General features: G+C 37.4%; 3 protein-coding genes across 3 annotated transcripts; all 3 read right to left on the bottom strand.

The window, feature by feature from the left end:
• Positions 1-534: 534 nt before the first annotated feature.
• Positions 535-3,534, bottom strand: rx3 (retinal homeobox gene 3). The gene is made up of 3 exons (XM_067484745.1): positions 3,155-3,534; positions 2,644-2,879; positions 535-1,788 (listed from the first exon to the last, which is right to left on the bottom strand). The coding sequence occupies exons 1-3, from the start codon at positions 3,414-3,416 to the stop codon at positions 1,342-1,344; spliced, it is 945 nt and encodes a 314-aa protein (XP_067340846.1). The 5' UTR covers positions 3,417-3,534; the 3' UTR covers positions 535-1,341.
• A 2,815-nt stretch (positions 3,535-6,349) lies between these two features.
• On the bottom strand, positions 6,350-11,940 carry cplx4a (complexin 4a). Its single transcript, XM_067484744.1, has 3 exons — positions 11,665-11,940; positions 9,572-9,659; positions 6,350-7,092 (listed from the first exon to the last, which is right to left on the bottom strand). Exons 1-3 carry the CDS (start codon positions 11,826-11,828, stop codon positions 6,865-6,867), a joined length of 480 nt encoding a protein of 159 aa, XP_067340845.1. The 5' UTR covers positions 11,829-11,940; the 3' UTR covers positions 6,350-6,864.
• A 1,881-nt stretch (positions 11,941-13,821) lies between these two features.
• lman1 (lectin, mannose-binding, 1) lies at positions 13,822-24,385 on the bottom strand. Its single transcript, XM_067484743.1, has 13 exons — positions 24,132-24,385; positions 22,656-22,810; positions 21,408-21,515; positions 20,788-20,849; positions 20,360-20,459; positions 20,077-20,200; positions 19,327-19,385; positions 19,044-19,176; positions 18,599-18,786; positions 18,157-18,233; positions 14,575-14,737; positions 14,348-14,472; positions 13,822-14,252 (listed from the first exon to the last, which is right to left on the bottom strand). The coding sequence occupies exons 1-13, from the start codon at positions 24,349-24,351 to the stop codon at positions 14,216-14,218; spliced, it is 1,551 nt and encodes a 516-aa protein (XP_067340844.1). The 5' UTR covers positions 24,352-24,385; the 3' UTR covers positions 13,822-14,215.
• Positions 24,386-25,322: the final 937 nt, after the last annotated feature.

Here is a 25,322-nt window from a genome sequence, read left to right as displayed (position 1 = left end):
CTGTTTTGTCTTATTAAAAGGAAAAAACAAATCCTTTACCACACATATAAACACAAACACGTGCTATAGTCTACTTTATATAGGATAGTAGTATAAGTGACCAGGATTATTATTAGCTCTAAGCAGCTGTAGACTCCAGAAAATACTAATTGAAATTACTTACACACATTTAAAAGCCTAAGGAAAGTCTGCTCTTTTGTTCTCTTTACTCATTTTTTACAGATGATTGATGAACAAAAAAGGTGCAAGCCACTTTCACCTCATCATTATGAGGCTAATCCCAGGAGTGAATGGGATAATGTTTACAGAAGTTAATGAGGAGGAAATAAGTGGGATGACAAGCCCATTCTCTAAAACAGGAAGTCTGGGATGTCAAGATCCCCCCCCCCCCCCCAACACACACACACACACACACACACACACACTTCTGTTGATGTTAAATGCTGAAAGGGGAAGTTAAAAATCTATAATACTATAAGTATTCGTTGGGTTTGTGGATGTAGTGTTTACAGGTGGACACAATGTCCTGGTCATTCATGAAAATTTGCAACGATAAAACCTGCATACCTACTTTGACCTTTACACATAACTTTGACAATCTCTATGTTATGAAAGAACAGAATAAGTGTGTCTTGCTGGACACTTAAATATGTGGCTGGGAGGTACCAGGAATCTAACCGCTGAAATTGTGGTTTACAAACGTGTGCTCTACCAACTTAGTCAGTGTCTATATTTTTACATAAACGTCAACCACAACTCTAGAGTCTCAACTCTGTCACTTATTACTTTGTGTATCACAGATGTTCCAGATATTACTGACAAACATCTGAGATGTTAAAAATAGTGTAGGAAAACATATTACTTGATTTTTTTGTACGTATAAAGTTTATTGTATAGAGAAAATATTAAATCTTTCAAGTGGAAATCAAGAACTCCTTTCCAAAACAAGAAAGAATGAACCAATAAAAGGAGTGCTCCATTTACAAAACAAGGGTTAACCAGATGGATACTGTTAGAAATGTTTGTTATATTGGCAACATGACACTAGATCGGAATGAGGGTTGAATGAATTCAAACTTCACAGTACAAACTTTTTGCAGAGAAGATGAAGGAGAAAAAAAACACACCCGGAAACTATGATTATCAGTAGTTCCACATTTTACAGTAGTGTCACAGGTTTAGATGTGCGAGTGTGTCTCTAATCCTGGATGCAAACTGTAGGTTTCACTTTAAAACTTCCAAAATAATACAATCCCATCAGCGTGAGGATGAAGTCCTTTTTAAAAAGACACAGCAGATGTATTCTGGGTCTTGAAGTCCACTTTTGACATCCACTCAGCATCACCACGTCTTCCCAATAGACTGAATGTGTTCCTTAGCCTTCATCCTCAGTGAGGCAATACTGGAGTTCCTTGGATCAGCTGAGCACTGGTACGCCGAGGGTGGAGGGCACATAGAGCCGATGTGGGGCAGGTGAGGGCTGTGTCCTAGGGCTGGGGTGTTGAGGAAGGAGGCCGGCAAGGAAGAGGGCATAGAAGGGGGAGGGGAAGGGGTGTATGTGCCCGGGAGGCCCTGCGAGCTGCCCATGAAGCCTGGGAGTGACTGGAGGGAGGTGGAGGTGGTGAGCGGGGTGGAGAGCCAGGGGTCCAACTGCAGACCAGGGCCCAGGGAGCTGGCAGGAGAACGGCTGAAGGAGAGCAGAGAGGAGGAGGTGTCCTGTAGCTTGATGGAACTCACCTCCAGTTTCTCCTGCCGACGCCACTTGGCTCGCCGGTTTTGGAACCACACCTGGAAAGACAGAGGAAGATTTTTGTTTTAAATTCAGTTCGATGTGGCACAACTGAAGGAAGCAGTTCCCCATCCACCAACAGATACTAAAACAGAAACTAAAACTAACTAAGGGCGGGACCTTACAAACTTAGCATTTTAAATATACTAGGTATATAAGTATACCTAGTATATATACTATACCTTAATATACTAAGTATATTAAGGTAAAAATAAAACATTGTGTGAAGGTCTTTAAACATTTAGAAGTTGGGATAATAAGAGTGTGATTATTAAAATATGAAAATGTCAAACTTAAAACTTTGCAATTATTGTAATTAATTAGGCTATAATTAAATTAAAGTGAAGTGACTAATTCAAATAGATTTTCAGAAATTGATTGCAATTTAGTTTTTCCCAATGCTGAATCTGTGATGAAAGACATAAGCAAGTTAATCATTTTGTAAATGAATGTGATTTCCTGTCCCTGTGTTTTTTTCCCGTTGTTCTATAGCATTAATTCCTTCAAACCTGTTTTGTCTTGTCTATTTAAAAAAGTGTGCAAATAAAGAGAAATTAAAAAATAAAATCCTAAACATTTTTCTGAATTTCAACTTTATATCTTGTAGACGTAATAACAGTAAACAAATAAATATTAAATGTAATTATGAAAAGTTTTTTTTTTTTTTTTGAGAATATCTCTCATGGAAAGTTTTTTTTTTTTTTTATTCTGTGCGTGTTGTGTCAGGATGTCAGCTGTGGTCCAGGTCTATAGGTCAAATATAAACGCATAAACACTTAAGCACAATGAGGAGAAATCAATGGAATAAAAAGAAAAAGAAACGAAAACGAGCCTATTAGGGGGACGGACTGTACCTGCACCCGGACCTCCGGCAGGTTGACCTTCAGGGCCAGCTCTTCCCTGCTGTACACGTCCGGATAATGGGACTTCTCGAAAGCTCGTTCCAGTTCGTGGAGCTGGAAAGTGGTGAACGTGGTCCGGTTCCGACGGTGTTTCTTCTTGGGGTTTTCATCATCAGACAGTTTGCCGTCCCGGTCGGGTGAGTCCGGACACACCGAGGCTTCAGCGGCGGCGCTGGCACAACACACACCTGTGGCGACAAGAGGAGAAAAGGTAAAACATGGGTCTGAAAAGTAAAATTGTAATCTTTTCTTTAAAAGTACGATTGGACTGCAGCATATTTATTTTTTTTACATGAATTGTTTTTTCATTTATTAAGGGATATCCGTAGCCAATCAGTTGCCTTTTGCCGAGAAAACGACTTTTGATTTAATCTGACAGTCATCTAGTAACAATTTTCTTGAGAAATAATATAAAGTGGTTTAAAAGCTCCGTAGTTAAACTGGTAATTTGGACAAAACTTACTGTCAAAACTTTCCGGGTAGTGGCTTCTTTTCACTGGAGTTGTAATTACATTCCCGTTGCGCTCAGCATCTTTGATCAGGACTTTTTCTGCCATGTTGTAGGAGGCTGATTTGTGGAAGATTGTGTCCTCTTTAAACCCCAGTATGGCCTCTATGCTGTGCACTGTGGATGGGTTGTTCCCCGGGCTCTGCACGGAGCGTGCGGAGGGAGACAGGCGCTCATCCGTCATCATCACTTGGGAAGCTGATCCAAGAAGCCACATTGGTCGGAGAAGTCCAAAAGATGGTTAATAGAACGCACGCTCCAAGTTTTTTCAAATGTCTCGCTGGTGAAGTTTTATATTTCAAATTGTAAACTGGGGAATTGTAGCCAGTGGCACCGTCTTGCTCGGTGGTTGTGGAGCATCTTCAGAGGGGGCTTTTAAAGTAGTTCCTGCTGTAAGACCCCCCTGCTCATGCGGCACCCCCGCTTCACGTCAGAGAGGGGACGTCCTGTTAAATTTGGCCCTGATGGATTTAGGGGTAACTGTGCGCCAATGCACACACCAGCTCACACCCTTCCGAACTCCTCCCCACCTTAAGTGCATCAGTCAGTGCTGCCTCTAAACCCACTTACATAAATCTTAAAACCATCTTTCCACTCCTCCAGATGTCATGTTCATGTCAGTCTGTGAAAAAAAAAAGGAAGATTAGGCCCACAGATTAAGTTACAACAAAATCATAATTACAGGATTTCTGTTCAGAACATGGGTTGCAAGATGAAAGCTTAATATTTAATCAAAGCGTCAAGATATTGTTGCCAAATGGAACAAACCTTTCATTTAGTGTGTATTTCTTTTATTGACCTGAAGAAGACATATGCACCTCCTGACATATGTTGAATAAGAATACTTACATGTTTTAATGGGCTCATTACATTCAGTGCAATCATATAATGATTTACCAACAAGACTTAAACCGTGAGTTTCTTCAACCAGTTTCTTAAAGGCATTGAGCCAAAGAGCAGCACAAAGCCCAAACAATAACAGTTTTGGGCTATGACCATTTAACAGCAAACAAAGATTGACAGCAGTGTGGTAATCCTGCTTAAGGGGATTACATTATTTTACTCAAAAGAGTTAACACCCCTAAAACTATTTAGCTTTTTCTAATTACAGAAGGTGACCTTATCCTTTGTTTGCCCAAGAGGAGAGAGAGAGAGAAAGAGAGAGAGAGAGAGAGATGTTAACATAGAAAAGTTGGGTTTGTATTCATACAGCAGAACTTTTAGAATTTGCTCCCTTGTGCTTTGATGAAGCTGTGGATCACAGGTTCTCAAGGTGCGTGTGGTGTTTTATTGAAGTAATTGTTTCAATGTTAAAGTGTCATGTTTAGGTTTCGAGCTGGGAGAATAGCTCAGCGCTGAGTTCCTTCTCATTAGCTCAATGCTCTGCTGTCATGTAAGTCTTTAAAGCTGTGTGACCATTAATAAATGAAAACACAATTTGTAAGTTTGCACGTGACTATGTGCTGGACTGTTTCTTCACCGGGAGGAATGATTTGATGTGCAGACTAAACATGTGTTGGCAAAAGAGCTTTAAAAACTAAATACACGACGACAACAAAAACAGGCTGCTGACATCTTAACACATCTGAAGCTTATTCCAGTAATGTTTTATTTAGAATAATAACCTATTGGTGTAATTTAAGTATATGATAATATACCAGAAGATGAACGGACTACTGTAGTTCAAGCAGGGAAAAATCTACAGAGCATTAATACACAAAAGTATGTGGACAGGTATATCCATGCAGCCTACAGCCACTTAGATGAACCTGATATTCACCAAATATGGGAAGAACTGATTTCATGGATATTAACTGACGCTGTTAATAATATACTAAATTTTTTCATGCATACTACTCATTCAGCATTTTCATTAATGGCATCTTTTCTTTGAACCATTACCTTTATCTGTTGCGTATGTTTAATTACTTCTGTTGTTTACCAAACTTTTTCAACCTATATATCCATTAGCTAATCAACAATTTATTCATTTTTAGGCAACAATTTCAACTGTATATTTGTATTTACATTTATACACATTTACATACTGTATGTGTGTTAATTTTTAGCACTTTGTATACATTTGTTGAGTAGATGAAACTTCTTGTAACCTTTGTTTACAGAAGACTACGAAGCTTGTTTGCTCTGCAGAGTTCCAAATGGTTCTATACTGTAAATTCAATTGAAAGGCTCAGATTTAAACATTTCTATACATTCCCCATCTCCTCTAATCTGGAGCAAGAGAGAGAGAGAGAGAGAGAGGGATGGCAAACTTGGCTATACTGATCCTATTAGATGGCAATCTGCAGACTTTACAAATCCACAGCCATTTAAACTTGGGTCCATATGAAACTTTAAATGTTGAGGATTCATTCCCCCCTCCCCCCCTTGTTCTCTCTAATCATCCCTAACAAGTGTTTGGATAATGCCCAATTAAATTAAGACCCATTTCTTTAGATAGGATTAATCATTTCGTTAAGCTTCTGGTGTTTAATGGTTTTAACAAAATTTCTATGTGTTTGCCATTTTAAAAGCCACTAAGGATTGGAAATTACAAACCCAAACATAATGTCCATAATCAAAGGAATTACAACTAATAAGCATAACAATGTGTTGTCAGGATTTTTGATAGTTTAAATATAGCTTCTAATAATCCACTTACAAGGAGTCTAGAAAAGACGTTTTACAGATTTGTATTTCATTTGACATTTGGGTTCCAGCACCCAGTCCACAGACAGAACTGACATTTCTCATGTATTTGGTATACATGTTTATTTGAGCAATACAATAATTTATCTCAGTTTGAAGTGTACATCCATTTATTTAGTTACTTTAATATACAATGTTTTCATATTTATGAAGTAGTTAATTCATTATTTTAAATGTATGATTTGTGCAAATGTGCAAACATTTTTGTCGCAGTTTCAGGCTGGACAGTTTTTTGTCTAAATGAAAATTAACATGTCAAGACTTTAGATTAGATAAGATTACCTGTCTTATAATAACACAAAAAGAAAATAACCTAAATGTTAATATTATTATTTATTTAAACACACAGTAAATAAAGAATAATCAACAACCCAGAAGGAAAATTAAAGTAGCGAGACAGGACTGATTTTTAACTTCAATAAGGTTTTAATAAGCAGGTCTTGATATATTTATGTGACTGAAAAACACATCTTTAGAGACTGAATCATCTCAATTTACAGCAAACAAAAACCAAAAAAAAAAAAAAAATCACAAAAAAATCTTCAGCACAACATATGAAAGAAATGTGAAAATTAATGCTTTTCTTGGAATTTTCAGGGTAAATCACTTTACGTCATTTATCTAAACGGTATTTGGAGAGACAGTACGGACATAAATTAAAGTACTTTTAGTTTCAGTAGTGTTAACTTGTTTGGTAATAAGTTAACAGGGACGTTTTTACATTAGACTATATCCTTTAGTAGCACGGTTATGTTTTTATTATTTCCTCTTTTGTGATTATAATAAGTTGATCATTTGCAGATATTTTACAGTGGGACTGAATCCCAGACTTTAAACACAGCTTATTCTGTAGATTCCCAGAAAGTGTTGAAATTCAACTGTTCTTCGTATCTTCTTCTTCTTCTTCATCTTGTTTTCCTTCTTCTCCTTCAGTTTTATCATTCAAAGACGGCCCTTCACATGACGGAGCACTTCTCCTCTGCTTTGCTCTTCAGTTCGGTAACTGTGGCCGAAGCCTTCTCCTTCAGCTGGTCCATGTCCATGTTCTGCAAATTTTGAATCTGGCCAATGATGGAGTCCTTGCCCTCCTCTTCAGTGGCGTCCTCGTCCACCATCTTGAGCAGCTCCTCTGGCACATCCACGTCATCCCCGGCTATCTCAATCATGTTCTCATCCTGCTCGCTCTGCAGAAGACAACATCAGGACAGAAAACAAGGTCAGAAACCAGAAACACACACATACAGTACAACAGCAGAGTTGTTACAGTGTAGAAATATACAATTTGACTATATAACTACTTGCTTTAATAAGTCACATATAAAGTACTAGCAATGGCAAACCCAAACATTCGAACCAACACTCTATTATGACTCCACCTCCCACTATGACCTCAATTATAAACAAGTAGTAGAGTTATCGTCCATATGACAGTTATAACTTAAAAACAGAACAATTAAAACCTTGTAAAATTAGAGCTTATGCCAGTGCAGTATTGGGTTGCATTAGATTGTACAGGTATACCTAATAAAGTGGCCAGTGGGTGCACATTAATAATTTTCTCAGTTTTCTCTAGAACTGAATAACTCTTTAATGTACCAAACATAAGAGAGGAGCATTGTGTTGACACTGGTTGTAAGAAAGTCTTATTTGATGGCAATGGATTATTTTTGTGTCAAAGGTAAAAGATTTAAGAGCTGACAGGAAAGGTTTAACATGCAAAGGATTAAAATGCTGTTTTCCTGCTCGATTTTCAAAACATACACAGCTGATAACTTCAGTTCTGTCAAACATTGTATGTACATCACTAAGGTGGGATGTACACAAACAATAATTTCTTGACTGTTTTTTTTATATACTTTCCTCCTGATTGATTTTACTGAAATACTAATGTAAAACCTTAAAATGATATAAAGTACATTTGATGGGTTTTCAGTTCAAGAAAAAGTAGAGACCAACAGCCCAGACAAGCTCCAGCATCTGTCTTAATCTGAGTGACTGCACTCTAGAATATTCTGATATCTGTGTTTTTTACACTTTTGTGAAGTAGAGTCAAGCCTCCTTTTTTACTTTATTATCTCCAGACCTACGCACTGTTTCATCATAGAAAATCTAAATGAAAATCTTTACAAACAAACTTAATCTAATCACCTATCTACAATAGTCGTGCAACAGGCTCTGCACTGTGAATTCTTTAACCTTCAATCTGTGGGATTATCTCAGATCTGCCTTAGTCTTTCCTCTCCGTATTCCAATGATAGTCTAAAGATATCTTCAGCAGCCCCACATTGGACCTTAATTCCTTTAAATGAACAGCCAACCAATGTCCTGTTTACTCCCAAAGTGTATACACATTTTACACAATCAATTTATTACATTGTCAATCTCACTTGATGTGTTCTCAAGCCCAAGCCTGTTTGAAAAAAGGAGTCAACAGAGCAGGATTAAGGGGCCTTGTTGTGGAAAATACATTTGAATACAAAATACAGTACTAACGCATTCATGGTCATTTGTTTCAAGTTGACAGGCAATGTGACCACCACTGAAAAAAAAAATAAAAAATTAGGTTTATAGGCCACTGTCCTTACATTGATTTAAAAGGTTAAAAAAATCTATCTGTTGTTTAAAGCTGAACAAAAGATTATTTGTTGTATGAGACTTCCAGGGTTATCACTAAATTAATAATACATATCATTATATTAGAAACTGGTTGTGCCAATCTCACTATAAAAAAATTACTTACAAGCTATAGTTTTCTACACTAGATCATGTTCTATGTAATAGCATTACCTTTCACCGTGTATTTTTTTATCTTTAAATGGTTTGAATAACGTGTCAACATACCTTCTTTGCTCCTTCCATAACATCAAATTATTAGTCCTTTTTTACGTGTGCAGTGTCTCCAGCTCACATCCACTAAAGCAGTTCTTTCTTAAAGCCCGTTCACACTGTCTGGCTCTTCCTAATGAGCCTGGGACACCTGCTCACTGGCATTTGGCTTTGTGAGACTCAAGGTGCAATATGGGACACACAGGCTAACATCTACAGATCATTGGTTCTGTCTTTGCTGGCTAATCTTCTGGCACAGATTCCACCTCCTGTTGGCTGCAGCTGCTAAGTGCTGCTGCAGATGAGGAGCACCTCCATTAACAATGAAGTTTCTATTTGATGCTCCACCTGTGCACACCCTTACATTGGCTCGGTCATAAAATTTTCTTCCAACAGTCAGTGAAGAGTAAAGCAGTTTAATAAAAAAACAACAGAAACTGCATCATATTCGAAACTGTACCACAGCTTATTTGTAAAGTTCTCATTAAAAAATGTCTAAATAGGAATACTTCATATACGTTTAAACAGATTTCTGCAGTCTGTGTCGATTTAGCCTTTATAAGCAGTATAGTAACATTTAATGAATGGTTTATGCTCCTCCTGCCCTAACAGATGTCTTGTCCTCATGTGCATCCATTAGTGAAAACTTAGGAGGTGTTATCAGTGTTTACATAAATAAGAAACTTTACAATAATACATATTTCAAAATGTAATTATGCAAGCTTACAACAGCAGTATAGTGTGTTACAAAATACTTGTAAAGCTTAAAAAAGGACATTAATGTAAGATGAACCATTATTCCTTAATCATTCTGTCATACTGCAACTCTTTAGTTACCTTTGGCAGTCTGTATTTTTCTCTTAAGCAGACCCTGAGTGTTGCCCTCTCTGCTTTCTTGTGTAAGAAATCTGCATCTCTCTGCATCCTATAATGGAAAGAAAAATCATATTAGTGTTTATTGTTGGTCTCAAACAACATCCCATGTTGGTTACAGTGAAAATATAAATTTTAATCTCTCTTTGAGAGATTAAAAAAACCTAAATATATAAAAATACAAAAGGTGGAATTTTATGACCTCTTGTTTGCGTGTAAGCTTTTGTTTATCATTAGAGCGTCAGTGGCTCCAGAACAATGAAATATTCAGCATTAAGATTGTCATAACAAAAAAGCGTTCCTCGCATTCTTTCCTACACCTTCATCCAAAGAGATGAACAACAGAAAGACATTTAACTTTAGGACACATCTCATTCATTACTGCTGTCCAGTCCACCTGAATGTTATTACAGAAGTAAATAAATTTTATGTCAAAACTTTAGAATGATCATAATTCTGTATGTTTTCTTTAAGACCAAAGGAGAATTATTGTGTTGCAATAAGGCAAATTTGGACACAGACTCTTATAAACACCCCAAACTCTACTTTTAACCAGTGATTTTAACCAGTGAGTCAGTGATTTTTCTTTTTTTAAATAAACAAATAATCTTGCTAAAAAATCAACAATATTTGGAAGGGATACACTATTTATACACACAATAAGGTATGGGCTCTAATATGTTTAAGGCAAAGCAGAGTCAGTAAGCTTTGTTTTCATCTTTAGAATGTAATATATATATATATATATATATATATATATATATATATATATATATTCTGTGTTGCACAATAGACTTAAGTAAAAATATTCAAGACAGACAAATCACAAAAATCTTTCTTTGGATCTTTCTTCCTCTATTTCTTTGGACCTTTATTTATCGTAACTGTAATCCTTGTTTTCGGTAGCCTGTGACACCCTGCGTTTCCCTATTTCTCAAGATTAAAATCGCATACTTCCCCTCAGCCAATTAAAGATGGTATTAATAGGCCGGACTGTGTAGAGCAGATTTAAAATCAAGCCAAGATGCTGCAACTTTAACTGTAGACCAACAATGACAGGTTTCTAACAAGCCATGAAAAGCCACTATGCATTTATTAAAATACACATTTTATGATTATGTACAATAAGTACTTAAACCTTTTTTTATATCATTATGGAGAATGTCAGTTTATGTTGTCTTTTAAGATAAATAAGTTCAATCCTGAAATGTGACAGTAGACAAGCTGGATTAATCTTGTTATGTAACACCCACTGACTGGATCTGCTTGAAGCTGCAACATTCACCCTGCTTCACAGAAGTCCAAACAACAGAAAATAGTTTTTACATTACTACATTTTATTATTTAGATGTCTGCTTTAGCAATATAAAGACACTACTTATATAACAAAGTGACCTTTGCATTGCTGAACAGTGTGCTGGACAAACCAAGCTCCCCACAGCACATATAACTAGATTTTTTCTATAGTTTCTATAGTCTATGAAAATAAAGATGAGAGGTACTCCATAAATACATTAGAGTGATATTTAATGGGTTTTTAAATACATGTTTATATAAAGGGAAGGGACACATCAATAAGTCAATAAATGAAATATATAAATATAATTGTGCAGGGTTTTGATTGTTTTTCATTAACTAGCACCACAGATCTTCCTTAACTATTTTTTTGTGTTTAAGTTCAAATGCAGCGTAATGTACTACCCCTAAAGTCCAGGTTGTAATCCTGACATTATACAGCTGCACATTGGGATGTGTTGAAACTATTCTTGGAAAAGGAGAGGTCTTCTATGGTGGCATCACTGCTTTGACCTTCAACAACAGCTGCAGCTTTTCCATAAGTCATTGTAAGCAATAAAAAAAAAAAACTTTATTGCCATTTACATCGAGTTAGGTTTATACATGAATTGTGTGGTTAACTGTGTTTGTAATACAAGGGAAAAGTGATTAGCAATGAAGTAGCAGCTTTCAAGGTCAGATTGTAAACTCTATAGCCATACTTTCTTCCACGATGGACCATGGCATGAATTCACAGTGGAAAACTTTCTGTTGCTACTTACTTCTCCTCCACCACCTGTTTTTGGTACTCTTCATACTCCTCGCGTGTCATTCCTGCTGCTTTGGCTGGATCAGAGGGGGTGGCCGCCTCTTCCTTATCACCTCCACCACCAAGACCCATTCCTGATAGAGGATTTCCAATCATGCTTTTGATCAAGAAAGCCATCTCGAGTTACCTGGCCGTTTACTCTGCTTCCTAGAAGAAAAGGTTGCTGTTCCTATTATGGTATCCTGTGCTTTTCTTTTAGCTGTTATATCCAGTGATGGCTCTCTAGCTAACCTGCTGCTTCTCTGTGGAGCCAAGGACACACTGACGACAAGCAACAGACACACATGTGCACTCACACACATTTTGCCTGGGCCATAATCTGGATTTAATCCTCCCTGCTACACTATGCTAAGAGGCAGATGGCCTGTTTTCGCTCTATTTTTAAATCATGTAGACCTTTGTTGGGGTTTGTTCCTTTATCAAGTTGGACACTTTGGTAGAACTAGGTGCATCCCTCATCAAAAATGGTTTTGGAGAGGGGTGTCCACAGTTTGTAACTACAGATATGCTACTTCTGCCCTCTGGTACCTAATCACATTAGTAAAGGTTGGGCCGGCCCATGCCCGGCTTATACTGCTAAAAACCAAGCAGAGGAGAGAGAGACGAGTGGGATTATAGGCCTGTTTATCCCCCCTGCAGCCTTCCTTCCTGCTGTGCTATTGTTCAGTGGAAGGAGACCGCTTTGACTCCATTTCACCCCATCAGTCCATATTTGTAGACATAGTGAAGGACTTCCAGATTATTCAAGTGTTTCAAGTGTGTCAGGAATGATCATCTGGAGCCATACACAGTGTTTTCAGAAAGGTTTCAATTTTGTTATGTTGCAGCCTGATACTACAGTTGTTTAAATTCTTTTTTTTCTCACTGATCTGGGCTTGTATGCCTCATAGTGTTATGTAACATTTAGATGCATGATGACCTTACAAAACCGCAGTGCTCTTTGCATCAACAGGTTTCGGTTAAGGTTTCTGATAAATTATTCATAAAAAAATACTTGCAAGAGCAAAGGTGATAGTGTTGCAGATTTTAAAAATAAAATGTAATGTCCCAGTCTCACATATAGTTGCAGTAAAAGGGAATGTTTTTTTGACCACATACAAATATCTCTTCCTATACATCCTGACTGATTCTACTCAGGTTTTGTGTGTTGCTAATGTGCTTGCCAATACTCGCAATATGAGGCAGTACCTGCAGCGCAATCAGGTTCCACAGGTAGTCTACTTACTCCATGATGATGCATCCATATGTGCAGTTGCATGGTTTGCTGTGTCATCTAGCACTGTCTCAAGAGCATGGAGGATACCAGGAAACTCATGGTTACAACAGAAGAGCTAAACAGGGCTGTAGAAGGGCAACAGTTCAGAAGCAGGAATGCTATAAGCTCTTTTGTGCAAGGAGCCCTACAAGATGACCTCAACCAAGCTACCAGTGTGCATGTTTCTGACCAAACTGTCAGAAACAGACTCCATGAGGGTCGCGTGAGTGCTCTCAGTTGTACACTAATGCCCTGATCCCAGTCTGGAAGGAGACACCAGGACACCACCTGCTGAGATACTGTATCAGGAGCATGCCCAGACTTTGTTGTTAGGGGAAAAAAGGCATGCGGCAGCCATACATACTTCTAAGTGACATTGGGTTGCCGTGATGAAATTTACAAATGTTGAACAACGCTATGAAATACATTTTTAAATTTGACTTTCAGTGTACCAGTCCCTCGTGTGTTAATGATTTTGGTTTACATTAACTGTCATTTTGTTCAGATAAATTAAACAGTTTACATTTGTGAAGATTTTAACATAATTTGTTAACTGGTGGTCACTGTTCAATGGTGCCATTTGTATGAATTCTAAATCAATCAATAAATATTCTAAACTTTGAAATATTTAGCTGCCAAATGAAAAAAAGTGCGACCATAAAAAAAAAAATAAAAAAAGTGTGACATTTATTACAAGGTATGAGGATCATGTGTGGATTCTCTTACACAATGAAAAAAAAAAGTTAATACCACATAGTCATTTGTGTTTTCTGTTTATGTAAATTGTGCAAGTAGAGGAGATGTGAGATTCAGCAGACATGTCTGACAGTCAAAATGGATACAGTGAAGCAGACGTCTCTCTGAGATTTTAATCACCAATACTTAAGCATTATTTTTTTACAAAATTGCACGTTTCAAAAACACAGGTTCTTTTTGTAGCTAGTTCAATTTCTTGAAATGAGATCATGGCAGATCTAAGCTTTTGAAGGCAAAATCTAGTTATCTGACCAAGCAAAAAATACTGTAAGGAACATTTTACATCTTAGTGGAAATTCAGAGTCTCACACTAGCGTTCATAAACAACGATGTACTAATCAAATTAAAAATCTGCAATTAATTAAAACAAACTTTTCAAACAAAACCTAATTTTTCACGAACAATAACTTACAATCTGAAAATGATCAAACCTGAAGAAGTTACCAAAACGGACATTCCCTCATTTACACTTTAATTTCACAAATGCAATTCATCAAAAGAACTTCTTTGCAGCTGCTTCTTGTTGACTTCTACAATAGATGAGAAGAGAAGTGTTAGAGAGTAATATAAATCTACAGGCACTTGTATGTGAACGCAAACAATAATAATAACACTGTCATCTTACTTGTACATGATGTAGCAGAAGAACAGGACTGACTGCACCACAATGAATATTGCAAAATGAACAGTGGATAAACAAGAAGGCAGGGGAGGCAACTCGGGGCACTTTAAAACCTTCTCAGCAGGATTCTGCATGTTAAAAAATATAAAGGAGAACACGCAGTTCAGACAACTGAATGCTGATTTATTATATCAACTGACTTATGTGTGATTGCACGCTCTGATCCATACCTGAGCATTACGCTGCACTAGATGCTCCACGTCCCTTTTCACCGTGTGCAGATGTTCCTTGATGTCGTTGAAGTGCTGAATTGTGTCATATGTCCCCATACTGCCTGCATTCCCCTGGTGTTGGGCTGAGCTGATCTGTTTCAGTGACTCAGAAAAGGAATTTCTGTAGAGAAAAGAGAAGACAAACTCAGGGGCAGTGTACAGACTGGAGAACCACCAGTCCTTGTGAAGGGATGGTGCTATAAATATTAACACTGCAACGGTTTCCCCAAAGGACTGAAATCAGTAAGTCCAACAGCCTTTTAAAACCAAATAAATATGTCAACAAATCAGACAGAACGTTTCCCTTTCACCATCTGATACATGTGTTGTACAGTAAATATGCTGCATGGTATCATTTATTTACCCTAATACAAATTGTTCAAAATTAATCTTTTAATCCTTATTCACAAGAGGCTAGATATTCCCAAAGTTTGAAAAACACAAAATTACCATCTGATAAAAGAGGTCATGATTGCTAAATTAATCCCTTATAAAAACATGTTCTTACAACAGATTACAAGTCCAGAGGTAGATCACAGAGGAACAGTATCTGGCGTGTATGCAATCCAGAGTCTAGACATGATGCTTAAGGAAAAATAAAATTGTGACTGGAATTTCTTTTTAAAAGCATGTGAAAACTAGAAACCGATACATTTGGTCACTGTAAAACCATCATTGACATTAATGCTAAAAGTGGACATCACAAAATTCAGACTGGTTATTGAACGTTATTGCTTAATGTAATGATAACCTCACTGTTTACAACTCACCTGCAAACTTTGCGGCGTATTTTGTAATTTTGGGCAAAAAATTTATGGTTTCTTGTTGCGAGTGCAAAGATTGATACACTCTGGCGTCTATCAACTAAATATGAAGCTGCAGCCAGTTAGCTTAGTTTAGCATACAGCCTGGAATCATGGGACAGTGTAAAACAAACTATTTGGGGGTTTATGTGGGGTTTAGCACAGTGACATACTGTCTCTTGTTGTTATGAGGCAATCTCACAATGCCTGAGAAGATGCGAGCACATTTTCCATAATATTCAGCATTTATTTTTTAAACGTTATCGCCCTTGGACGGTCTTTCTATAAATTACTAATACATTATATTATCAGTCCCTAGTTATTAATTATTTAAAGTGAAATCTGTAACTATAAAATCATTTTATTTACTTTCAATTTCAACAGAAAACCATTTCGATGAGAGAATGAAAATGTCAAAGCTTGGATCACATTTCTCAACAAAATGCAATTTCTTAAAGTTGATTACTAACAGGGAGGAAGCAATAAGTTCCCCTTATCATCTTAAACACATCTAAGACGATTATAAGGAAATAAGTGACTTGACAAATGAAAGGAATTTCAGCAGCATTAGTAAAAAGGCCAAGAGAGGGGACTGTGACATGAAATCAATTGGTGAGAAACCATGTTTTGCCTGTTTATGACAGATGTATTTAAAGACTACTAATCTGATAAGGACAAAATGGTGCTAAGACGTGGCCTTTTCTTGCTTGGCCACATGGCTGCAGCTTGACAGCATGGCCAGGGATGACATATAAACAAAATCAAATTTGTTTCACAGAGAGGGGAAAAACATCTCCCTTGAGAAAGCGAATGAGCATTTATTAAACCCTGCATCTAATCTTCATCTCCTCCAAGTGACCCATTTATGAGCAAAAACCCCTCCTCGAATATTCAGAGACCTATCATAAACTCTGTGTTTAAAATGCGCGTCAAGATAAACTGAGTGCTTAATCTACGTGTACCTAGTAATACAGATTAGCACATTAGAGGGAGCAGCTGCAGCCTTTTGCCAGGGTCTGAACTTATTTACTGTGTCAGTCAGCCTACTTTGCTAGAAGTGTGCTTGAAATCTTAATGCAAATTAATAATGCAAATGTATTAAAAATAAAAAACGAAAAAAAAAAATCACATGTACATAAGTATTCACAGGCTTTGCCGTGATGCTAAAAACAATGAGTACCAACGGGGACAACCCTGTGAATGTCCTTGAGTGGCCCAGACTTGAACCCGATTGAACAACCCTAGAGAGATCTGAAAACGGCTGTGCACCGACGCTCCCCATACGACCTGATGGAGCTTGAGAGGTACTGCAAAGAAGAATGGGAGAAACGGCCCCAAAATAGGTGTGCCAAGCTTGTGAAAGCCTTGAGGCTGTAATTGGTGCTAAAGGTGCTTCAACAAAGTATTAAGCATAGCCAATAATACTTATGTACATGTGATTTTTTTTTTTTTTTCAGTTTTTATTTTTATTGAATTTGCAAAGATTTCCAAAAAACTTCTTTCACATTGTGAATACTTTCTGGATGCACTGTAACATACAACACAGTAATCAGCCTAAATCCATGTGAATTATAGGTCACAAATACAATAAGGAAAATCCTGTATGCAAAACCACATGAAGATGAATGTTGCTGGATTTAGGGCATATAAACAGCTTGGTTCCTTTATGATACAGGGGACTAATACAAGAGATTAACATTACCTACAGTATTTTTTTATATTATGTGACTGATTAATTCTTTATGTAGATGGTGTGTTAAAATTAAGACACACAGTCAAATGGCAGTAAAACTACTCCATTAATGAATTATTGAATTGGAATTTCTTTGCTTTTTGAAGGCCACAAAGTACTGATGTGCATTAGAAAAATGAAGAAGATAACTTTCTCGGCAATGGCTGAGCCAAAGTTTGATGAGCTCTTATTAATGGTACTACCTGGACACTTCAGAACTCAAATATTTGGGAAATTATTTTAGAACAGTAGTGACTGAAATCCACTCACTAATCTACAAAAATGGGTTTGAAGAAGAAAATGCTTTTAAATCTGTTGCATGCACACGATGACTAAGCCCACAAGTACATCAGGAAAACAGTACAAAAGCACAAATATGGTTGCGCCAAAATGTCAGCTATAGATTAAAACTATACACATCTATACAACTATATACATCTAATCACGCTTACCCAGTGGAACTATCCAAATCAAACAGTCAAGAGTCTTTACCATGGAAGGCTCAACATCATAAATCCTGTGTTAGTATTACAAAGAGTGCAGGTTTTCATGTGAGAGTGCTAAAAGGACCATTTAATAGTTACAGTTGGACATTACTGTCTCAACAATGACAGAATTCTTCTTCAGAGATAATCACTCATATTTTGCTTCCTCACATGGCCAAAACCTGAATCAGAACTTTAAGAACTGTTTTTACATGAATTTTCCATTATGCAACTGGTAAATTAAAAAAACAAACACATGACAACAAAAGACAAACCATTGTGAGCACATGCACAAATATTGAATATTCTGCATCTGAGGACTCATTAATTAGCAGACTGATTAAAGCAAGATTTAATTGCAGCTGGATTATCGGGCTGGAAAACACCTGTGTTTTCATGATACTGAATATGAATTAAGCAGTAAGATTTTTTTTTTTGCTTTACTGGAGCATATGGCAGTCTCTTTGTTTGCTGCAAAAACAACAGCTCTTTTTCCACAGATAACAAAATCCTCGCTTACCGTAACTCATTAAGGTTTCTGAGCACTTCCTGCTGAGTGGCTACGACAGAGCCCAGCTGTTGATTGTAAGAATCCACCTTAAAGAGAAACACAGCACAGAGGTCTGGTTAAATACTCCAGTGTTGTTGTTTGATAAAGCGCTCATAAAAAAAGCTGCAATAGTTTTGAAGACCTGCCATAAAAGCTGTTTACTTCAGCAGCTGAACACAGTGTTTCTTTCATGTTGATTTTAGGATCACTACACTTGAAAGTTGTGATAAACTGAGAATTAATCTAAAAATTATACCTTGCAGATGAAAAATTTCTCATTATTATTTGGAGCCATACATTTTAGTTTATGTAAGAAGGGAAATTTGAAATGATATGTAATGATTTATAATCCTGTACCATCTGTCACTGTGTGCAACAGGTGTAAAACAGTTTTTGGCAAAGAAATGCTCACCTGCCCTGACTCTGCAGTTGTTCCCTTCTTGGAGATCTCATCAGTAATAACAGAAACATATCGGCGCTGCTCGTCCAGGATCATGGCGAGTTGCCGGTGGAGCTGTTTGATCTCCAGGTGGATCCTGTTCTGTCCTTCAAACACCTGACGGATCTCCCGGTCGTTCACAGTCTCGTACAAGTCCTCAACTGAAAAGAAAAATGAAAATCCAAATGAAAGCAATTATTATAATATATACCATCATAAAAATCTATGAATGCTACATGAGGTGTTGCAAAAGTAATATTTGGGTGTACTATTTTCAGTGTAGATATAATATGTTTCGTATTTTCCAAACCATTTTTTTTTTATTATATAAAAGTGTAAAAACACAACAACAACTCCATGATTTATTTGTCTTTGTATTTCATCTAACCAAATGCATTATACTGTTTGACAAACTAACTTGGCTCTCCTTGGACGTCTGGGTGCTCTTTCTGAAACTCCTCCTTCTTTTTGTCGAGCTCTTGCTGGAAGTTCTGAAATTCCTCCTGGTACTTGTCCTTCTCTTCTTTAGGAATCTCAGATTCAGGTGGGGGCTTTGAATGGGAAAAAGAACCCTCACTGAACTCAATAGAGGCCATGCTTAGGCTACACAGTGTACATGCACAGAGACTCACTGCTACAGAAAATTGAATGGGACACGCAGGTCTTAGATAGTATTAGGAGCAGTATGAATGTGTAGTTACCGGCTGCTGGCCTGGCTCTGTGAGTCTGAACAACAAGAAGGACAACACATCGTGGTCATCTGATGAGACAGAGAAGGTCTGAATTAGCACAGTAATAACATTATGATAAACAGGCAATACGGGTAATACCACTATAATGGTAATAACGATAAAAACATCTTGGTAATATTAGGATTTATATTATGTTACAGGGAAGGAGTTGGTCTAAAACATGAGAGAAACACTTGAAGGAATATAACCAAAAATTTAAAACAATGGAGGTAGTTTTAAGGTGGGAGGTGAAAAAGAGTAGAGAAAAACCTAAAATAAGCTATTATTATTATTATTATTATTATTATTAATAATAATAATAATAATAATGATAATAATAAGGGTAATGTTAAATAATTGTTTCTATAATATAGGAAAGGTTGTAGGAAATCATTAGTTATAACCACACAAATTTTGAAAGATTCCTCATCTTTGTACTCTTTTTCTTTTACTTTTTCATTTTCAAACTTAATAGGCTTGAAAAGGTCATTTCTATGTAGTAACTATCAATCAGCTTGTTTGTGCTGGTCATACCTGACACTTTTAGCTGGATAATGTCGCATTTGAGCTCAGGCTAAACAAAAAGTATGATTTCTAAAGTTCCCAGGGACAAAAACATTGCTTTTTTAAAAAAAATAAAATACATATAAACCTTTTAACAGAAATTTTAATAGATTTTGGTACATGATTGCATCCGTTTGTGTATGAACGTCCTGCTACCTGCTAAACCACCGGTGGCAGCTGAAAGGCCAAAGAAGCCCTCGCTGGGAATGACCATGTTGTCCACCTTAGTGCAGAACTCATAGTCCTCTTTGTCTGGAGTGAAACCGTTGTTGATCATGACCTGAAGAAGAAGAAACAACAGTACTGCAGATAAAATACCGCTGACTGTGCAGCTCAGGAAATGGTGAATCATTTAAAATGACTGGGTATAAAATTGTGTTTTTCTTTTTTGTATACCCATATACACGCACTGTTGTCAGCGTGTTGGTTCATCACTTACCGTCAGCGTTTTCTTGTAGTACGTTATTCTGGCTCGAACAGGATAGGGTTTGTTGCGGAAGTCTCGCAAACAAGTGCCGAGGGCTTGTGTGGTGCCGTCGCTGGATGAGAACAAGAATTTCATTCAAAACATTAACTTTACCTCTATATGTAGTACAGCGCAGTGCTTCAAGGACTCGGGAAAATTGGTGTTGTATGTTTTTGTAAACACTTATTTAGCAGTATGGAAAACACTATGATTTCTAAGACAAAAGGGGAACGGCATTAAAAAAGTGATTTAAAGCTTTCACTGGCCCTCGGGGAGATTAGGAAAGACAAAGGATTATTTACTTTCCAAGCAAATATAATCATATTTCCTAATCTACTTTAAGTTGCTAAAATTTGAGTTGGCGATTACATCAGAGCAAATCAAAAGAAATATTTACTTACTTTTGATGGTCATAAACAAGTTTGCCATTGTTTCCCACAACAATTATAGCTGGGTTATTTTTCTGGAATAAAAATGGGAAAACAAAGAAACATGGTAATCCTTTTTCCATCTGAAGACCTGAGGTAGCTTTGTTATTAAGGTAATGTGAAATCAAAATATCAATCCCATACCTGAGCACAAACACTTTTTATTCCAAAGTGTATAGGAAATACTTATTTTGCATGACAGCCAACAGACAGTAAGACAGATAAATTCTACTTATCTATCTTATGTATTCGATAAACTTGAAGTAAAATGCATTTAATGCATTTTGAAGTATTTAAATGAATACAGAAACACAAAAAGATAAAAAGAATAGCATATTCTTTCGTTTTTCCATTTCTTAGCAATAAAAAAAATGAAGGCGGTTAATATGTAAGAGACAAATGGGGACTGGTGACTCAGTGGTAGAGTGTCCAGCACAACTTTGACAGAGTCTATGAGAAGCTCTCTGCCAACACAAGCAGATTACAACATTTCTTATGAAACTCTTTCGGATACACTTTCTTGAACTCTTTCTTGAATATATATTATTGATAATTGCTAGCCTAAACAGTCACTGGACATGCTTGACACCAACCTTTCCATCATTGTCAAAAGAGTCAAAGAAAATCCCAATTCCATTCCACTTGTCGGCAGCTCCGTACACTGGACCGTCAAGGCCTTGTGAAGTTGTGAACCACACCGCCTGTTAGACAGCAACAGAGTGGTACAAGAACTTTACTTAGAAATACACTGATGTTTGTTTTAGCAAATAATTGCGTCAGGTCAGAAATATTAAATTTTCTGTAAAATGTCTGATACATTTTTTTATTATCTTAACTACAGTTTGGATGTTAAAAACTACAAATATTATATATATATATGTGTGTGTGTGTGTGTTCTCCTTTCACTTTTTTTTTTAACACACAATTCAGTTTCTTAGTTTTTACACTTAAAGCTACAGTTTGCAACTTGTTTCAAATATTTGTAGTAGAAATATGCTCAAGAACAGTGCAGAGGTTCTGCTAAAAGAATTTCTGCTTGTTTAGCGGGTTTTGGGGAATTTTTATTAGGTGGAACTTGAAAGTAGCTGAAGTAAGAAAGAAAGTAAGAAAGTACCTGAAAGGGGTAGTGAAGCAGAGAGGGGGAGAGCTAGGCAGACCAAAGTGCTTTGAGTTCATATCTCATGCTTGCTTAAGTTGACAGAAACATGACGTAAATTGTGAGGTTGGCACAGATGGGCAAAGAACATCATTTGAGGATTTTGATATCTGAATCAATGTGACAGCTGAATTTCAGTAACAATTCTAAACTAAGACTTCAGTTGGGGGAATAATAAAATGTTACAAAATATGCTAATGCTAAACGATATGAATGCAGGAAAATGACTAATAATTAAATACAAACTTTTTGATTCTTGATACTCAAAGCACTTTACCACATTGCGGTCAGTACTTGAAAAGCAATACAGTTAGACACCGAGCCTTAGTGTAGGTGTACACAGTGGTAGATACAGTAAAGGTTTAATGCCTCGAATAACTGTTTTGAATAAGAAGCAGAATTGGGGAGGTGAATCTTAAATATCTGGCTTTTGAAAAATACAAAAATTGTCAGGACACCCCCTGACATTGAATTCTTGGAGGAGGAGGTTTCTGATACTATCTGACATGCAGTTGAGAAATGGTACAAAGTATGAGAGTTTAGTGGTGTGTCAGAGTAAGTGCTGTCAGTTGGTGCAGGTCAGTTCTGGGATGCTAGGACTATTAAACATAGACTAAACTTAGTCTGCCGATGCTTCTCTCAATAAGCTGACATGAGCTTATGATAATAACACGACTGTCCTTACCAGACCGTCAGCTCCCATTCTGCCTCTTCCAGACACTCTGAAGGTCACCTCAGCCTCCCAGTGCTCAAACTTGACTTTGTTTTTTGTCCACACAGAGCCCCTCTGACTCCTGAGGGAGGGTGTAATGCGCACTTGGTCTGCACTGGGAATAGCATCTGGACGTAAAGAGGGAGAGTGAAGTGTCATTGACCTATTCAGTTTGATGTTCTCTGTAACACTGACATATACAGTATAACTATGCTATGACAAATTTATCACTAGTTTCAATTCCAAATGTGGTATACATACATATACAAAAGTAATGTAGTGACTTTTTATTAACTTGTTGTTAAGCTGCCTTAGTAACGGATTTAGAAAATGTGCAACATTCCTTCCGATTTGCTTGTTCTTACTGGTTTAACCAGTAAGAAAAACTTGGTGCTAAAGTCACATACTTGCAGTGTAACTTTTTGGCCCTGGAGTGCTGGTCAGATAAAACAAGCTTTCTACAGACTTCTTTGTGCCTTTAGCACATGTTCAAAATTGTCTGACATTTTATAGACTAATCAGCACTTCATTAAACAGAAACACCGTGCACATCCCCCTGACCACACTGACATATTTAAATGGCTAAAGTACAAACCCAAGGGTGTTGTTTTAACATCATATATAGCAGAGAAAATCATCAAATACTCTGGTTAGCAAAAAATGCAAAAAAAGGGTTTAAAGCTATTGAGTGTATCAGAATTGTCAAACTACTTCTCTCCATCAACAAACGAATGAATCAATTCTGCTGTCCGTAAATCATTAACTGTTTTAAATAAGCAATAGCACCTAGTTTCACCTTCTCAACAATGAGGAGTTGTTGTTTTTCTTTCCTGTATGTGAAAGTAAATAGTACCAGTTTAAAAATCAGTTTAGTCTGTTGTTTAAAACAACTTCTGTGTTGACTTCCTGCCCATTCTGAGGAATTGTCTGTACCCTTAGCACCTATGTTATCATTGGTGTCAAACTGTCACATAGCTCGCGGCATGTCAGTAATTAACAGAATTAAATTAATCTTTAGGGATAAAATGTAGATTTGGATGGATTTCAGCGCAGTCTCAGGATCATTGAATGCCAGCAAATTGTCAGCGGCTGGACTCTGTGATGCAAGACTCCAAAGGCCCCTTTCTGAAGTAGGAAAGTTCAATACCTCCGTTGCATGCGTCTGCACAGACTCCTGCAGTAGTCAGGACCTGTAAGCAACGGTTTCTGATCAGCCCAGCACAAAACGTGTTACCGGGAAAAAGTTAAGATGCTAAAATCTGGTAATTTCCTGGTGCAGTTTTGAATGGACTAAGCTGCCACCGCGGAGCCCGAGTCTTTAGGGTAAACGCGTCCGTAACAAAGCCCAAACGTCGACAAAGTCCTGCCCTCGGGTCATTCTGACACACAGCTTTCAGTTTCTCCTAACATCTGCTGATCGGCGACGTTGACAGCTGGATAAAAACTTACTTCCAGTGTGGAGCCAAAAGGGGATACTGCCATCGGTTTGAGCCAGGTGCGGTCCCTTGAAGCTGTATTTGTACTCGAACCGGCGATGAGGAAGCTCTTGTGTCGTCGAGGCACTTTCAGCGATTTCGGCCACACTGCGATGAATAATCAGCGTTGAGAGAAAAGTTAATATCAACAGTGGAGCGCTGGCAGCCGGGCGCCGTGCTATGGACACCGCCATGTTTCTGTATCACTGCTGACGTAGCGCTGAGTGCACGGGCATGCCGGGATGCCTGTAGGGCCAACAGGGCGTTTTCTCATTGGACGATTTTTTTTAATGTCCTTTTCCCCTTTTCCTGTCTCTCCTGTACTGTTCACGCTTGTTTGTGCAGCTGAGCTTTACAACAGGAGCTTCCAAATCTGTCTGCAACACAGTCTGCAGGGGCGAATCAGTGAGGGCAGCAGAGGAGCCAAGTGCCCCGGGCCACCATAAAAATTAAACAAGTAAATGTTTGTTTTTATCTGCAATTATGAAAAGGAGTGTATTTAAACTATTGCTATTGGTAATAAATTATATTGGCTATTGGCAATATTAGTTGTCATATTATTTACAGGGGGCCTGGTGGCCAGTCCCGAGCCCACATAAAGTGGGAGACTCGTGCCAATCAACACTGAAGGGACAAGCTTCAGGAGTTGATCTTGATCTTTGAGTTGTCATATTATTAGTATCAGCTAATATGACAGACTTTTTGTTGCAGCTTTATCAGTTCACTGTTGTGTTTACCTACATTGCTCACGGCCTTTGGCCAGCATCGGAAATGTTCAGTCACCTAAACTGAAATGTTTTTTGACATTTTCTTCCTGTATTTATACCAGTCAGCCAGACTCTAAGCACCATACGATGTTTTAATTTTTTAATACTGGGGTTTTTTATGTGAATTCTGGAGCTTCGTTACTCACAGATCACAGATTTTGTGCTACACACAAATAAATTAAATATACACAATTGCACACATATACATATATTTATTACATAAATAGTGGTGCGCAAAGAGCTGGTCATTTTATCATGACACAGACGCACAGAACAGGCGTGGCAGTGCTGCATTCTTTTCTTATCGAGGTTCTCTTTTATCCAATCAGAGAAGCTCAAACCCTGTGTGTGACATGCAGACTTGAAAGGTCATCTTGTGCATATCTTTGAGATGCCAC

Source organism: Channa argus, chromosome 18, assembly GCF_033026475.1.
Source record: "Channa argus isolate prfri chromosome 18, Channa argus male v1.0, whole genome shotgun sequence".
Classification (NCBI taxonomy): Eukaryota; Metazoa; Chordata; class Actinopteri; order Anabantiformes; family Channidae; genus Channa; species Channa argus.
This window is presented reverse-complemented; position numbering and strand designations above follow the sequence as displayed.